The sequence below is a fragment of the Scardinius erythrophthalmus genome (assembly GCF_964197995.2).
Source record: "Scardinius erythrophthalmus genome assembly, chromosome: 22".
Lineage (NCBI taxonomy): Eukaryota > Metazoa > Chordata > Actinopteri > Cypriniformes > Leuciscidae > Scardinius > Scardinius erythrophthalmus.
This window is the reverse complement of record NC_138242.1, coordinates 5,427,383-5,444,973: the sequence shown is the minus strand read 5'-3', so window position 1 is coordinate 5,444,973 and position 17,591 is coordinate 5,427,383. Positions and strand designations below refer to the sequence as shown.

Sequence of the window (17,591 nt, the reverse complement as noted above, 5' to 3'; positions counted from 1 at the left end):
AATCTTAACACCAAATATCACAGCTGTCCTCCCTTCTCCATTTCATTTGCTTTCTTTCCTGCTCGCTTGTAAGTTCATTCAACAGTCCTCGGCCGTATAGTATTACTCGAAAGTGATGTATGGTAGACTGTGACGAAATCCGAACAGAACTTGTCAAAGGAGACGCATTCAGAATGCATGTATGCATGCATCTCTGCTGACAACTTCTGATTGAATCACCTGGAAATGGGGCTTCACTCCCTCTCGCTCGATTTACGGGATATTGTACATAATTTGTTGGCATCAGGGAGTCGCTATCAATATGCGGCCAGGGGCGTAGTTTGTGGGGGGGTTGGGGGGGAGATAACCCCCCCAATATTTAAATCTATGCATTACAACCCCCCCAATATTTATACCATGATCACATGAAAAATATGCAGACCCAAACTTCAACCCCCCCAATGTTCAAACCAAATCTACGCCCTTGTGCGGGACACTCCAGGAGAACTGGGATGTCTGAGATACTTTAAGGTGGACTCTTTTCTCTGAACTCACCATCCTAAAAAACAATCAGAAAACCTAGTAAAAAAAGTAAAGTACTAGTAAAGACATAGAAACATACTACAAACCACACAGCACACCCAAGCTACATAAGAGCACACTCTCATATTTCAAGCATTAGTGCAACCAGTATTTGTGTATTATATTCAAGAAGGGTAAACAAACTAAAGGAAATAACAAAGAGATGCATCCACAACATGATGCCAATTTAATTTACAATCATATGAAAGCTGACCCTTTCCTTGTGACCCAGCTATGCTGTGTGTTAAGCTAACAGTCTGTTTTATATCTGTGCTGCTGGTTCCTGAGGGGTTGTGTCTGGGTGATGGCACGCATCATGCCTCATTTCCTGGAGAATGCAGGACACAGCGCTCTCAGCACTGCAGGCTGGTCATGAGATATGGGTTAGTCATTCTCAGGTGTTTACACAGAGAAACAGAGGAAGAGAGAAGAGCAAATGCTACTCGCATTTCACTGGGGAATGGGGAGATTTTAAATGGCCATGCCAAACTTTTGACCCAACAAGCACATTTACGATGCTTGTATCATTTGTGCCATACTTTGTGAGGCAAAATGATTTTAAATAATGCAGTTTTACTAGATTGCAATTGCAAAGACAATTATGGGATCCGAATGAAACGCCTCATTTGCTCTGTTTGACTTTTTCAAAGGATTCTTGAGCAATGAATTATGATATACAGTCTACTTCTGCAGTTTTACACAGTCTTGCTGTAGTTTATATTAAAGCTATATACTGTTTTACTAGCTATGTCTTTGCCAGCCCTCTATAAAACGCACTGTTAAACACGTTTCTATTAAATGGACACCAGCTCATTCAGACTCAGATGAGTCAACAGTCACACCTGAATCCCCAGCCAATGGGAACACGCACAGGTGTTTGCAAAACAACTCTGATCCGTCTCTGAGTGTGCTGACCCGGCCAAGGTAAAACAATCCGATGAGAGAATGCCTTACTCATGGGAAAATGACATAACCAGTGTGATGGGAAGTTGGGAGCAGCGCATGAAAAAAGCGGATGACACATTGCTCAAACATATGATATCATAGTCTAAAGTCCATAAAAGGTTGATGCCATATTTGTTGATTTGAATGTACAAGCAGAAAACCAAGTCAACATATACTTACAGTTGGAGGAAACCTACAATCATGTCATGTGTGATAACCACAGACCTCACGTAAAGGTTGAAGGGTGAAACCAAATGCGCCACGTTTTTACCACACTAACATGGTAAACACTTTTAAGGGGTGCAGATAAGAGAAGTAATAAGTGTCAAGTTTCATCTTTTTAATTAATCGTTTGATCCAGTTCACAAAAGAAAAGATCATGGTTCGTTCACAAATCAGGCTGATCTGGTTTTTGAGTTCGACTCACTGACTCAATGATCCAGACACAGCGCTTAACAGCTCACTGGACCTAAATTAGGGTGACCATGCGAGACAGTCTCAAAATTGTGAGCTTTGTCCCGCAAGACATCCTGCATTTTAATTATGTTTTTGTTTTGTTTTTTCTTCCCTGAAATTACAATAATAAAAATGTAATAAATACTAAAAATGTTTTTGGCAGTTAAAAAGCCATTGTCACAGCCATCAAGCTAGAGTTAGAGTGGGAACATTACCAACCTACGCTTTCGTAGAGAGGTTTTTCTCCGTTGTTGATGACTGGATGGGGCAAAGGAATCAGTGGACCTCAAGAACATCAAACCAAAAAAAAAATACAGGTTCAAGATGCACTAAATCTGCTGAAACTCGTTTAATGTTTGCATAGTCTAATAAAGGAAAATAAACTCGCTAAAGTCGCTACTTAAGGAAATTTATTTTAGTATAAAATGTGATTTTTACCTACTAGCCTGTTGCTTAGACTGAATATAGGTTCTATGGAGTAAATAGGCTACATTTTAACACTCAAACCTGCATGGGAAATATAATGCGGTCACAATTTACAAAGCTTATTGCTTATTTAAAACGTTGTCATCCAACGTGATGGCAAATAGGCTTTCCAACTAATGTAAATCAATATTTACATATTATAATAGAGTATAACAGAATGATTTTACTTCTCACACACGTGTCCCGCGTTGTCACGCAAAATCACATCTACTGCCTGGTCACCCTAACCTAAATGGACCTAAATTTCAGACTGTTTCTCACACAAAACTTCTGAAAACATGGAATATAGTACAGGAGTTTTATGTGTTTATTGTGCTTTTGTGTTCTTTTTGAAGCGTTAAAGATTTAGTCCTCATTCATTGTAATGTATTCTATTTTTAGTGGGGTGCGGGAAAACTATTCCTGTAAAATGAGTGGATAGTATCAGATCCAGCCTAAAACAAGAAACAGCCTGAGCTTCATTCTTATTATTTAAAAGGGAAAGCACCGTTCAATGTCATAATGTCCTAATAGGGCGAGACAAGTTGTGCTAGTCATACCGAAAGTATCAAAAAGAAACTTTCCTTGATTAGAAAGCCCCAAGAGAGTACATTCATGGAGTTAGTCACTTAGTATTCACTATTTCACCCGCTCTATGTGTACTCACTGTTGCTATTGTTACCATGACAAAGGGCCTCAAAATCCCTTTTGAATGTCTTATCATGATTGGTTAAATTACTGGCCATGTTAATACAAATCCAACTCGCTCCAAAATCTCATTTTCATTCTGTTTCCTGTCATTATTCCTAATTCTGCCTCACTCTGTGGATTCGGAAGCCATGTTGCCATGGTGACGGAATTATTAATTTGCCTATTTCACCCATCCGAAACTGAGTGAATGCACATGAGCAGTACATTGAACAGATAAGATGAATGTGTGTTATTGCGATGGATTTACAAAATGCGATAATGTGCTTATAAAAAAGCGGCCTACTAATGAGGCAAAAAGAGTTTGATTGTAGATGATGAGTCTGTTTAATCGTTTCTCTCAGACATGCTTCGTCACGGGTTGTTGGATTCTGCACACACATTCCTGAACTAAATTATAATGAACATGTGTGCAATATGGTACATTATTCACAGAACTGTTGGATAATAGGGGCAGGGCTACCTGTTTAACTGACTAATGCCATCCTGTCTCTTACAATGCTGTCTTGTGCTGGATAATTGTATACAGTTCTTTGAATAATGTTCCATATTATTGCACACATGCCCATTATAATGTAGTTCAGGAATGTGTGTGCAAGATCCAACAACCCTTGACGAAACATGTCTAGGAGAAAAGACTTAATAGACTCATAATCTACTCTCTTTTGGCCTCATTAGTTGGCCACTTTTAATTAGCACACTAAATCCATTATCACATTTTGTAAAAATATTGTATGTTCATAATGGCACATAAAATATGTCTAAATAATAATACAGCAGTTTTCACCAGTGAAAAAATTTTAATACTGACCCAACTGGGCTAGGAGAAAGGAAAAAAAAATCTGCTGCATCATTCAGGAAAGCACTCAGGGAAGGTTGGTTTTCTCTGCTCTTTGCATTGAATTTACCAACAAGCATGTGTGAGGTCTGTTGTGACAGAGACTCCAGTGGTTTACATTAAAGGTGGAGCTGAGATGAGAGATAAAACGGGGAGACGCATTGTGTTGCAGAGAGAGGAACGTGGACCTCCTGGGCACTGACCTGACTGCCAGAGATCAGCGTCCCTGATGGGACGGACAGACTGGAAGAGGAGATGGGGGAGGGCGGCTGACGGGCCACTCCACCTTGTGAGGCTTGGCTCAGTATCAGATTTTAGTGGAGGACAAAAGAGATTTTCTTTTATGTGCCCCCATCAGTAGGACAGTAGGTGACCCACTGTTAATGTGCACAGAAAACAACGCTAAAGTCATGCAGTGAGTCAAGTCAGAGATGCTTTGGACATGTCTATTTAAAGCCCCTAAATTGCTATCCTCTTCATACAACAAGGGGAAAAATAGATTTTTTTTTTTCTGAAGAAAACTGTTTTTTGCTTTACAAACTCTATGGTGTGGCTATAGAGCTCCTTCAATGTACGGTTATGGGATTTTAATGTTCGTTTTATAGTCCACCAGGTGAAGATTGTATAAGCATGATGACTTCAGGTATCATTTATGGCCGTAGTTCAAATGGAACAGAACGATTTAAAATGAGGTGTGGGAAAAGCACTTTTTCACCACCTACTTTCACACTGAGCTTGTGAAAAGTTCAGGACTGAATCGCAGGGTCTATCCGTGTCATTAATGGTCAAGGTAACCCGATAGACGGTCTACTTCCCCAACTCTCTAAAAGCATCATGCATTCATTCACCCAAGCCTTTAATCAGAGGGTTGGGATTCTGTTTACGCTTTGGACCAGATAAACGCCCACCCCCCCTTCTGAAAAAAAGGAGTGAGGCGATTTTCCCACAGAGTTCCAGTGAAAAAACAAAAAAAACAAAAAAAAACATGAAATACTTAACATTCCTTGTCGTGGAATAATGGTAGAAGCCTTTAGCATATCAAATCACAAGGGAAACCAACCAACCTCAACCACAGAATGTGAAACAATGACCATTCAACAGCCATTTAGATTTTCCCTCACATTTAAGATCTTCCTCCAGAGTTTCAATTACGGGAATCATCTGCTTTAGTGCATTGGATAAGATTTTTAGATACCCTAGTTTTAGATCCTAGTTATTTCAGTATTTTATAGTGCAGTGCCAAACAATTGTGCAGGAAGTGTCTGATATCAGAAACAAAAGAAGGTGAATCTGAGAACTGCTGCATTGTTTGCTGTTAATGGGGTTTCAAATATAGTGGATGAAGTGGAAAAAGGAGCAAATCTTGATTTAGGAGGACGATATACTTGCAAATTAAAATTCCACAGCAAAATGATTCATACTTTTGTGGAAAGTTGCCGGGGAAAGAATCATACTTTTGACTTTTGGGGATTTGCACCACCTGCCATTTTACAACCAGAACTAACTTTGCCTTGTCATAAAAAGAGCATTTATTCCAAGTTTGTGCACACACATTACGAGCAGTGAGTAGTGAAAACCGTGGACATACACAGTAATTTTTGCTGTGGCGCCAAGGGAGCGATTGGGGATTAGGTGCCTTGCTCAAGGGCACTTCAGTCATTTCCTGTGGGCATTGAGAATCAAACCCTCAACCTTCTGGTTACCAATCTGACTCTCAAACCATTAGGAAACTTTGTGAGATTGCATCATCGCTATGAACTAAGATGAGTGTCAGATTTTTGGCAATTTTATAGGGACCGTTCTTTGTGCGCTTTCCAGGTGATATATAATCAGTTCAGAATTTGAATAAATATTTAGTTTTTCATGCTTGACCAGCGGCCACGTACATGCTGCAAAGTTTTGTGAGTGACATCTGCTAAATTTGTTATATTTGAGCGATTATTATTGTCATGTATGTGCGATTGTTCTCCTTTCCCACAAAAAAAAAAAAAAAATATATATATATATATATATATATATATATATATATATATATATATATATATATATATATATATTTTGAGTCATTTGATTGAGTGGACCAGCTGTCAATCTGAGTGGGCCAGTGCCACCCTGGCCCTTATATAGCCTCGCCATTGGACTGTCTGCTTAATATCTGCTAACACTTTATTTTGATGCTCCCAACAAACATTCTACTGACTATAAGTAGCTTTGCAGCTACATGTCAACCTATTATACTAACCTGAACCCTAACAGTTTACTAATACTTATCCGAGTTAGTTGACATGTAGTTTAAAAGTTACTTATAGAGAATGTCTAAAGTGGACCATCGAAATAACGTGTAACCAGCAAAATGAGCGTCATTGACAATTGTGGAAAACCTTTTTAAATGATGCTGCAAGCAAATTATTAATCAAACTCTAAGAAACAACTGACAGCATATTAATGAGGATTAAATCGGAAACACTATTAAATACTCATAGGTCATGACACAAGAAGCCACAGGATTAATTAGGAAACTTAATGGCCAAATAAAAAATAACATTCACAATCTTGGTTCATTTTATATTGACAAAAAAAAAAAATATGACTAAATATAGATATTTGAGTTGTTAATAAAAGGCTTTAATGCCCTCTGCGAGGTCAAGTGCCAGCTGGACGGTGGACAACTTCTCTGCCCGTCAATACACACAGAGCTGACGAGAGACACACACATCGTTTAACGCCACCCTTGGCTGAATTTCAATGAAGCGTCCGCAAGACTGAGCAAACAGAGACAGACCATGTGTAAAGACTAATGAAGCCAATGATCACTTTTGCGTCGCCAGGTACCGCATACAGTAAGACAATTCTGATTTATGACATGGTGCATTTGAAAGAATATTGATTTCTCCTTTTGTCTCTCTCTCTCCTACTCTTTTACCAGCAAAGATTGATGTCACAGCATTGATTCCCAATCAATCAATTTATTTTCATTTTATTAATGCCTGAGCAATTGCTCAATGTCCTTATGAAAAGCAATGCATCTCAATTACATGCACCTGGTATAATAAATTGTTTAGGGACGATTTGCTGAATTACAATTGGCTTTTTCGCGAGTTTGCCAAGTTATTGGACACTCAAATTGGTAATTGTCTATCGCCATACAAAATGCATTAAATAAGTCAGCGAGGGTTATGAGCACCAAATTAACTGCCTATACTTGTGCTTTCATACAGGCACATTAGACAAGGTGAGCACAAATGCAGACACTCAATGTCTTTTGTTTGTAACCATGAACAAAACAGGCATTGATAGTGTTGCTGTCACTTTGGGGACTCGGCGGAGAGAACGAACAGGTTTGGCACACGTCCAGTTTTAATAAAACACAGCTATTGGTGTGCGTTTCCTCGCTTCAGCAAATCCAATTGGAAATGCTTGGCCTGTTCCATGTCTGCGCTGTATTAAGGCTAATTAGTGTCTCAGTCCATTTCCATAGCGACTAGTTTCCGGCCATTCTCTGTCCGCTGACCCGTGCGAGCAGTATCAACTTTTCCTGAAAAGAACGGCCAATAATTGTTTTCGCACGCATCAAGGGATGGGTACTCGCGGGATAAATGGCCTTCTATATGGCACATCGCTTAGAAGGGAAAAAGAACAACCTGCAACAACTTACTGATTGTACTGACATTGATGTATTAAAATGGACCCTGTGCGTAATTGCTCTTTCCTGTGGCTACTGTGCGGGGAGGGTTGCATAATGATGATAGAGTTTAGAACCTTGCTAAAAGAGATAAAGGCTGCCAGGGCCCACCGCAGAGTATTTTCTGGACACTTCCTTAATGAAACATCCCGCTGGATAATGCGCTCGGGTGATACAAGTGGGGATGAAAAGACCGTCAAGTGGCAACTTTCCATTGTGGATTGCTTTGTTGTCGCACGACATTGACGCCGTGTTGTTGCTCGGTTTATTAGTCGATAGCAATGCGTATTGAGACTCCAAAGGTTCTCATTCACTCCAATGCACACTGGGTACCGGGTCACATGACTCTCACTTCAGAGATTCTGTTTGGTCTCGGTTATGACAGCACAAACGTTCAGATCAGCTTAACACAGGGCGGTGTAAAGCGTGACATTAAGACGCTCTGTTAAACTGCAACTCATTGTCGCAGTTCAATTTCAATGGGTTTAAAAGGACAGACGCTGAGGTCCAGAGTAACAGACTGTCCTCAATGGCACTCTTTCAGTTCAAAAGCAGGCTGGACAAAGCCATTGTCCGCAATGTCTGACCTTTGGCAATGATTAACAGTTGCACCACTTCCCCTCTGACAAGCAGCTCAAAAATTCCTTGAAATGACTATCATAGCCAAGGCTCTGCAGCTCTAAAGACACCACCATATGACTGAATCAGATGCTACGAGTTACAAATATGGCCCCAGCTGAGAGCTACAATAGGGACTCAGTTCTCCAGAGGTTAGCACCAGACTATACTGTGGTGGTGGACAATGGCACTCTGTTCTGGAAATGTTGTTTGTAACATCTCTACTGAACTCAAAGGATTGGGAGGCCAGATCAGCGTGTAAATTAACTTTACCCGCATGTCTTCTGCAAGCGATAAAAGCCATATCTCTCAATTTTAGAGCCATTCCAGAGGATTAAGTGATTACATTGAGAGTAAGTGAATCGCTAGTGTTAAAAAAGACAAACGGTAGACTCAGTACAGGCTAAATCAGTTGTTTCATAAACAAATCGATCATCCAAATCAATTATCCATTCATTGAACGTGGAAAACACCCATATACGTGTATATTTTGAGCATGAAAAACAAGAGATCTCACTAGATAAACAATACTATAGAGTAAAATCTGTGTGATGGTTATTAGTTTTGATTTGCTGTATCCTGAAAAACACCTTCCGATTTGCAATTCACATTGTTAAAAGTGACTATACAAACCAGGTTAATGTGAATGAATCCCTACAAATACCATGCCACGGTTATGTTTGGAATACCATACTACTCTTATTACTTAAGGAGTATGCAGTGTGCAAGTTTACTATATGCTTAGAACACTACTGTAATTTCCAAAATGTGCATTATAAAAATACTGCACAAAATATGGTATTCTACAATGCAATATGCTCCACTCTTCATTTCAGTTGCTGAATGAACCAGAAGTCATATCAGTCACAGTTTAGTGGTTTAGTTAAGGAACTTGAGAGATATACTGCATATCAGACTTTTGGAGCACTGTTTGACTCAAGTAAGTTTTTTTTTTTACTTTAAACCATTGCCATATTTGGCCTACTAAATAAGAAGTTATGTTAGGGCCGAGTAACCAAACAGACAGATTAGGTTCATCAAACACATCTAGTTAGTCCAGACAGACCACAAACAAGTAGCTATATAAAGAGTCAACTTGGCAGTGCTGTCTTCTAGGCTGTTAACTGACCAGAGTGACCACGTTCTCCACGTCTGAGTCATGTGCAATGCGACTAGCCAAATTTCACTCTTTATCTGCAACTACAGCAACCTAAGAGCTTTAGAGAGCTTTTGTTTATTTGATTATCCAATGTATCCTCCCACTACAAATGGAAAATAAGTAACACAAAATGTGTTATTTGTATGTATGTACATTTCAACATTAACAACTGCTGCATTTGTGATCAGTCACAGTGTGTGTGTGTGTGTGTGTGTGTGTGTGTGTACTCGTCTCATTTATTGCATGACTCTGGGAATGTGGCTGATCACAAGTGCAGCAGTTGTCAATGTTAATGTAGAAATGTTAATTTCATAATTTTCTTAAGATTTGTTTGTTGCTCTGAAGCAATCATATGTGAAAGTTACAACACAGATTCAAAGTTATATCAACAAGCATACACAAAGATTGACTGACCGTGTAACTATAAATGTAGACATTTTCAGAAATTCTTTTTTTAAAATAAGCCAACAAGGCTGAGACATTTTATTGCAATCTAAGACATGTATTTCACTGATATCTAACAAATAATAGGGACACTTTATTTGTGGTATTCAAAAAATGCTTGGAACTTCTCCAAAGCCATATTTTTGTTTTGAAGTGGTTACTCTCTAGAGAGCTTAAAAGAGGCAATACGGAAAAAGAACGTATTTCGACACTAAAGTTCTCAAGGAGAATCAACCTATTGCACACAGCGCTCGCTCTGGCCAAACCAGTGCGTGTGTGACACTCCGTCGTCAAGAAACAGAAACGAACTGGGCTCGAGCTCAGAGCCTTTATATACGCTTCTAAAAATAACGTCCAATCAGTGCGCTGGACCTTACAGTTGAATGAAACCAATCGCAGCGCGAGGAGGGCGGGCGTATTCCTGCGATTGGCTGAAGGTGATATCATTTGCGCCCGCGCAACCTGGTCGCATTTGATTGGACGCGTTGTGAGTCGACGTCACGTTGTCACGAGGGGGTAGGCAGGCTGCGAGGTTTGAATAGGGGAAGTTGACAGAGCACAGCGCTTTGCGTGAGTTCAGTGTTTGCAAATATAGAGTGATCTCAACAGACGGACTAGCGGGCTCTGAGCATAGCGACGGCTGCACTGCGTTGCTATTGCACGAAGAGGACGCTTTCTTGTCACACTTTATCTTGATTCAACAAGATATATATATTTTTTTGTCTTGTATCGCTTAATACTTGGGATTGCAATGGATGTTCTACCAATGTGCAGCATTTTTCAGGAACTTCAGATCGTTCATGACACTGGCTATTTCTCTGCATTGCCATCGCTTGAAGAATATTGGCAACAGGTAACAATTTTAAAGTGATTTGGATAAAACTTCCGCTGCGATCGGCGAACGGACAGCGTGTGGTTTGACTTCGCTGTCTTTAAACTGGAATCGGAAAGAGTTATTTACAATCCGCGAAATGTAACGTTCTAAAAGTGACGTGTTTGATTCGGTTACATGGTCGCGCGCTAAATGTTGTCAATCAACTCGTATTGCATGTAGCTGTGCATCTACCTTATGATATTCGCTTGTTTTGGCATACAAAGTATTATTATTATTTTTTTTTTTTACTTTTTTGAAGAGTCGCGACTTCGCGAGTCACATCTATATTGCGCAATAATCAGGAAAACGCACCATTTACATTTAGAAATGAAAATAATTGCATCCTTTCGTGTGCTTTTCCTGCTCAGACGTAGACTGGTTGATTTGACAGTCTGCAGCACATGTTCTGTCACATAACGGGGTTTATAGGAGGTGCGTGTTAACTGTCACAGCAGGTTCTGCTGCTTAGACTGATATACTTGTGATTGAACAGTTGGCACGATCGTATGAATGTTTCTCTTGAAATTGATCCAGGTAGTTTTCCCTCAGGCGTCTTGGGATTCTGGTAAGGAGGCATATGAACGTATCTCTAGGCATTTAAACATGCGTTTACATCTAGTTGTCTAATGTTTCCCAGCATAGACTGCTGAATGAAAATATGTCGCCATTTCCTCACCATTATGTTCTTTCAAACCTGTATCACTATTTATCTCTTGGAAAACAAAAAGAGATGTAAGGCATGAGGTTAGTGACTGGCAGCTTCAGTCACCATTCACTTTCATTGCATCTTGTTCCATACAACACAAGTGAATGGTGACTGAGACTGTAATTCTGCCTAACGTTTCGTAGAAACGGAATAACGTTGAATAAACGACAACTATCGCTAAAGAAGTAAACATTTAGGGGGTTTTACCTGATTTAGAGTCTGTAGAATCAGTAAAATGTGATTTTTCAGGACATATTTGCGCGGTAAACATCATCGTTGTTATAGAGGATGTGCATAGGCTAAACCGCACAGCTAAATGAGTGGAAAAACACAGTTTTACGTGTTTGCTGAATCAGTTTTCCACTCGAATGCAGTACGTTCACACTTAATACGCGTTAAAAATGCTTTTAAAACGCGTCCAGATGTACGCTGAGGGACGTCAGGCTGTTTGAATGAGGAAACTCGACCGAGGAAGTTGTGTGGCTTCCTTAAAAGGACTCTGAAATGTCTTCATGACTCACTAGGGGATAACTGTTCTAGAAAGACAATATACAGCCCTATTTATACCCAGAATACTCTGATAACTGATTTTATTGGCCTTACGTATTCTGTAATGTTTCCACATGACATGAATTTGACATATTTATGTAGAAAGTGTGTGAAAGTACAGGTGAGAGTGTGGTTAACCTACACTAAACCCTTGGCAGTCAGCTGTGAAAGTTAGAGGAAACTCATGCACATTCTAACGTTGTGTTTTCTGTTTCGAATCAGACATGTTTGGAGCTGGAGAGGTATTTGCAGAGCGAGCCGTACGTCTCCGCGTCTGACCTCAAGTTTGAGGGCCAGGAGGATCTTTGGAGCAAGCTCATCTTGGCTTGTGGAGATAAGGGAGATGGGAACGGCAACCTTCCCAAAGTCAAGGAAGAGGACAATCAGGACTGCCAAATATTAGAAACCAACAGCATGAATTCGGATGCCAGCAGTGAGGCGTCTGACAGCTCGGAGGAGCTCTCGCCCACTCACATCTTTACCTCCAACCCGCTGGGCTCGGTTCTGACGGAGTCAGCGCATCACTTGAGTTCCTCCATCATCAGCACGCCTCCGTCCTCCCCAGAAACCCCACAGGAGCCCGGCGTCCTGCAGGTGTGGGGCTCCACGCAGACTGACTCGCACGTGCCGGTGAAGATCCGGCAAAACGGACTGGTGAAGGCCTCGGATAAGGCTTCGGCAGGAGGGGACGCCTCTCCGGACGGAAGGAGGAGAGTGCACAGGTGTCACTTCAACGGATGCCGGAAGGTTTACACAAAGAGTTCTCACTTAAAAGCACATCAGCGGACTCACACAGGTAAGAAACCTTTGCTTTTAGCTGTGACGTTGCAAATTGTCAAACTTTACCGAGGTTTCACGTCTCCTGTGAGGTTGTGTAATGGAGTTAAGTTCACACAGGCTGTCCTCAGCTGCAAGGCTAATGTCACTCAGTGAATATTTGCCCCACATGACTGCACGCCTAAACGGTGACCTAATCTGTGTGGAATGTGGCCGTGGAGAGGAAGGAGGGGGGATCGGATGGGGGGAGGGGATGAAAACCAGCCAGGGTGAAAACAACCTGCTCTACCCAAAACAGTTTTGGTTTCGTCATGGGAAAGAGCCAGGCTTTTGAATGGGGATCTGGGTGGCCCCTTTTTTTAAAGGGCCCCGTCGCATTCAAAACAGACTCTGTGTGACACGCATTGTTCTCATCGCTGTTTATGCATATAGGCATAGAGACAGACTTTTGGCATACCGTGCATTCCCGCAATCCTTGAGAGCTTGAGGGATCTTATTAAAAGTCTCGAAGACTGCGTCACCTGATCCATAAACATGCGTCCTGTTTACTGATGCATTTTCGAGAGCATTACCGAGCTCGCTGCTCCACATTCCTGTGAATAGCGAATGTTCTCCTGATGAAACCCGGCAAGATGTACTGAAAGGTGTTTGTGTTTTTGTTTACAGGTGAGAAGCCGTACAGGTGTTCATGGGAAGGCTGCGAGTGGCGCTTCGCGAGGAGCGACGAGCTAACCCGACACTTCAGGAAGCACACCGGTGCAAAGCCATTTAAATGCAGTCACTGTGACAGGTACGTTCAGTTCTGTCTCGCTATCTCTCCCTGTGACTGTTATCAAAGCCTGTCTGTGTCTCTCGCCCGCATGCCTGATTCTTTGATGCGTGTGTATCAGTGGAGTGCGACGGATTTCTGCATTCAGCATTGATCCTGTTTTATCGGTTCATCGATGGGAGTCGCACCATTATGTTTGGGGTTTTATCACTTAATTACCTAATCACATTAAATGCTTGAAAGCGCAATAGCCACACTGTCGCAATACATTATTGATATTCTCCGCGTTTTATGACTAAACGCGCCTCTCCTGTTTGTCATCACTTCCTCTGTTAATCATTTCCCTCCCTGAGAGCTTTGTGCTTTGAACACAATTGTTTGCTCAACTTCCCTTTTTGCTGTTTTGTTTCTGTAGTTACTGGATGCGAAACATTTCATAGTTCTCCCTTAAAACAAAGCATTCGATCAAGTCTTTGCTCATATCCAGGCCCACACTGAACCTGCCGATATTTAATTTGATTTTAATTCAGGTATTATGTTGTCCCCCACGGTGTGTGAGTGTATATATATATATATATATATATATATATATATATAAAACACACACACATACGTGTGTATATATATATGTACAGTTGTCAACATTTGGAGTGGATCAGAGTGGACAAGAATGGGTATTGTTCAAAATTCATGTATAACTTTGATGAAAGGTTTTGATCCACTTTAAATGTTGACTACTGTATATAAAAAGGCATATATATATATATATATATATATATATATAATATATTATATTTGATTATATTAGCTACATGAAATTGGCAGGAAAAAGCATTTCATTACACATTCTTTAAACAAAAATATTGTTGATGAAAAAAAAAAAACTTTATAGTACGGTAATATTTAGAATTCTTTTACAGATATAGTGTCATTCTTTGACAGCTTTAAACTGAAATGAAAAATGATGGCATATGGTGTATTTATTCTTAAATAAGCACCGAAAATCTAAAGATTTTCTGGTTCTGCTTGTAACCAAGCTTGCCTTTCATTAGCCTTCATGGCACCTCTTCCAGTTTCACAAGTTCGCCTCGAGGGTCACTAGGGGCCTCATCAGTGATGCAATGCACAGATCTCTACCTTTCATCACACTTTATGGCTTCGGTGGCCCCTGCCTGACCTTGTTTTTCACCTTTTCTTTCCCCAGGTGTTTCTCCAGGTCGGACCACCTAGCCCTGCACATGAAGAGGCACCTCTGAGCGGGCCGTAGCTCCACGCTGGGGATATGTCGTGTCCTGACCAGCTTCCTGGTTGACCTGGCCCTGCAAGAAATGGGGGGGGGAGTGTGTTCCAGCCAAAGCATGCCATTTTGCACCATATCCTGTGCCTCCGTGAGCCCCGGGATAAAGGCGGACTGACTGGTTGTTGAAACGGAAAAGGAAGGGACAAAATCACGTATGAAGAATCGAAGAGAGGAGGATGATTTATTTAAAAAACAAAAAAAAATTGTTTAAAAAAAAAAAAAACGAGCGAATGAATGGTGTGTTGTATGGTGCATGATGTTTTGGGACAACTCCTGGACAATACACTGGTACTTTAAAACAAATCCTAACGAAACCTGTTTGACGTGAGCGGATGAATGTCCCGTGTGCGAAGAAGGGTGGGAGGGGGGTACCAGTGTATCACTGTGGGCTGAATGGTGTCGGGAAACAAGTTCCGTTTTTGTTTCCACACGGTATGCGAGAACAGCAAAGTCTGAATGAAGCCGTGAGACTGAGAACTCCTGCCAGACGCCCCCGGGCTCTTTCGCAAGATAGCGGGGGGCGAAGCGGCCAGGGTTTCACCCCCTTCCCCCATCTAAAGGGGGGCGGAAACTCGGTCTTGAATGAAAGTGGCTTTTTTGGTGTTCGGTGCAGCTACTAAATGTGCAATGTGTTCGGTAGCTTGTTTTTTTTGACAGGCTACAAAAGCTCATTTGTAGTCCGTTGTATAAGCTGTGTGCTTAGAGATGTAACACAATTATAACTTCACTATCATAAACAGGTGTTGCATGGTATTGGGGTTTGTACTTTTTTTTTTTTTTTTTTTTTTTTTTTTTTTTTGTAATTGGGACTGAAAATAGATTCCAATAAAGCGCAGCTAAATACAATTGGTTAAATGTTACAATATTGTACATAAACGCATTGATCATTCTTCACTCAAAATTCCCTCTCGTTCTTTCCGGTGGAGGGAAGAATACTATCAATCAGCGACCATTTCATCTCGAGGACTAAATTCTCTCTTTCTATCTCCATTTTACCTGATGTTAATGCACTGTTGGCCTTAATGGTGCCTTATGCAAGTGACCTTTCCAATTGGGGGTCACAAAATGTCTTGTATAAGTGATTGAAAAAGCTTTATTAAGGCTCTGTGTCACATGAACATGCACCTTTCCCCATTTCCAAGGCCACTGTAACCAAGCCCTTGTAGATACGTAATATATTGTTATTCTTGAGCATGCGATTTCATTCTTTGTCACTAATATTTGCCCTCACATTTCTGGACGTTGTCAAATCTGCAATGTAGAGCACTTAAAGTTCGGACTTGGTATCTACCGAACGGCCTTTGGAGTACGCTTTTAGACGCACGATCTCTATCTGTGGGGCTGTGCGCGAGACAGAAAGCTCTTAAAGTGGGAAAACAGGCCGTTGTATAACACAAGGCTTGAACGTTTGTGGAATGCCAACTCCCCCCGTCCCCTGTAACCAAGAATAAAGAAAAAAAAAACGCCTAAAGATTTATTGTAATTAACAAGCTCCACTCAGACAGGCCTTGCCTTGTACTGCCTCTCTGTAATGAATTGCTGAAGGCCCTGCCTGCTGTAGACTGCTGACTCGGGCAGTTCGATATTGACCTGTCTGGATGCCGTTGTTTTAGTCCAGCGACAGTATTGTGGAAACTGTGCACAGCCATCCAGAAAGATAAAGATATATCGCACACCTTTTCAACATTTACAATGGATATTTACGGACGTGGAGGCAAACGCCGCGTGGAGAAAGCCGCTCGCTCGGCTTCTTTTGCCATCTGAAATGTAAACTATAATGTTTTCAGGGACCAAACGATTGATTAAATTTATTGTACATAGTTATATGCTTTGAATTCTTTGAGTGTTGTGCTTTTAATAAGTGCAATGCTCTGGTTTGTTGAGCGATGATGAAGGTTTGACACTGTTGCATGTTGAGCAGCTTCGTAGAAACGGATTGTTTCAGCAGGAGAAATGTAACTTGAAGCAGCTTTTGCTGCCATTAAATCAGACCAGCCAGGGTTTTGTGGGCAAAGAACATTGTGTCTTTCCAACAGTGGCCAATATAAGTCAAGTGGTAATGGAGCCTTAATCAAGTTTTCCATTTGCTTGCTTCTACCAACACTTTCTATCACTTATGTTTTCTCTCACGAATCCCTCTTGTCTAAAGAATATTTGTACAAAAGAATAAAACCCGAAAAGTTAGGATGAAAACCACAGAAAAAAAAAAAAAAAAAACTTTTCTAAGATTTTTATTTGTTTTTGCTTTATATGATTTTTATTTGAAATTGTTTTGCAAAATTGTTATATTTCTGTATGAATGTATTTTTTATTGGAATAATAAGAAATTCTTATCGGACAAGTTTGATTTGTTGTTTTGCTTCACTTTATTTCATTAGTGTTTTAGACTTTTAGCTAGTGATGTTGTTTCACTATTATTGGTGCTTTGCAGAGTCCAACAAAACAACTACACCCGAGTATTCAACTTTGTTTTGGGGTACAGACATGAAAGATATCTTAAATTGAGCTTTAATAAGGAGTCAGATTTATGATTAACTTGGTGAATAAAGAGGGTGGATAATCCCATAGAGAAGTAAAGGGCCTTTGACTCAATTGGACCAGTAAGCAACCAATCAGAACACTCAAACTAAGTATTTACTTCACAACTGCTAAAAGAATATGTTCTATATAGTATGAATGTAATCTGAAAGTACTATATTCATGTAATGCCAGTCACAAATCCTCTCCCGTGGCCTCATGG

At 40.6% G+C, this 17,591-nt stretch overlaps 1 protein-coding gene across 1 annotated transcript; it reads left to right on the top strand.

Annotated features, from left to right (window-relative positions):
• Positions 1-10,350: 10,350 nt before the first annotated feature.
• Positions 10,351-17,198, top strand: klf6a (Kruppel like factor 6a). Its single transcript, XM_081352215.1, has 4 exons — positions 10,351-10,729; positions 12,228-12,801; positions 13,449-13,572; positions 14,756-17,198. Exons 1-4 carry the CDS (start codon positions 10,628-10,630, stop codon positions 14,805-14,807), a joined length of 852 nt encoding a protein of 283 aa, XP_081208341.1. The 5' UTR covers positions 10,351-10,627; the 3' UTR covers positions 14,808-17,198.
• Positions 17,199-17,591: the final 393 nt, after the last annotated feature.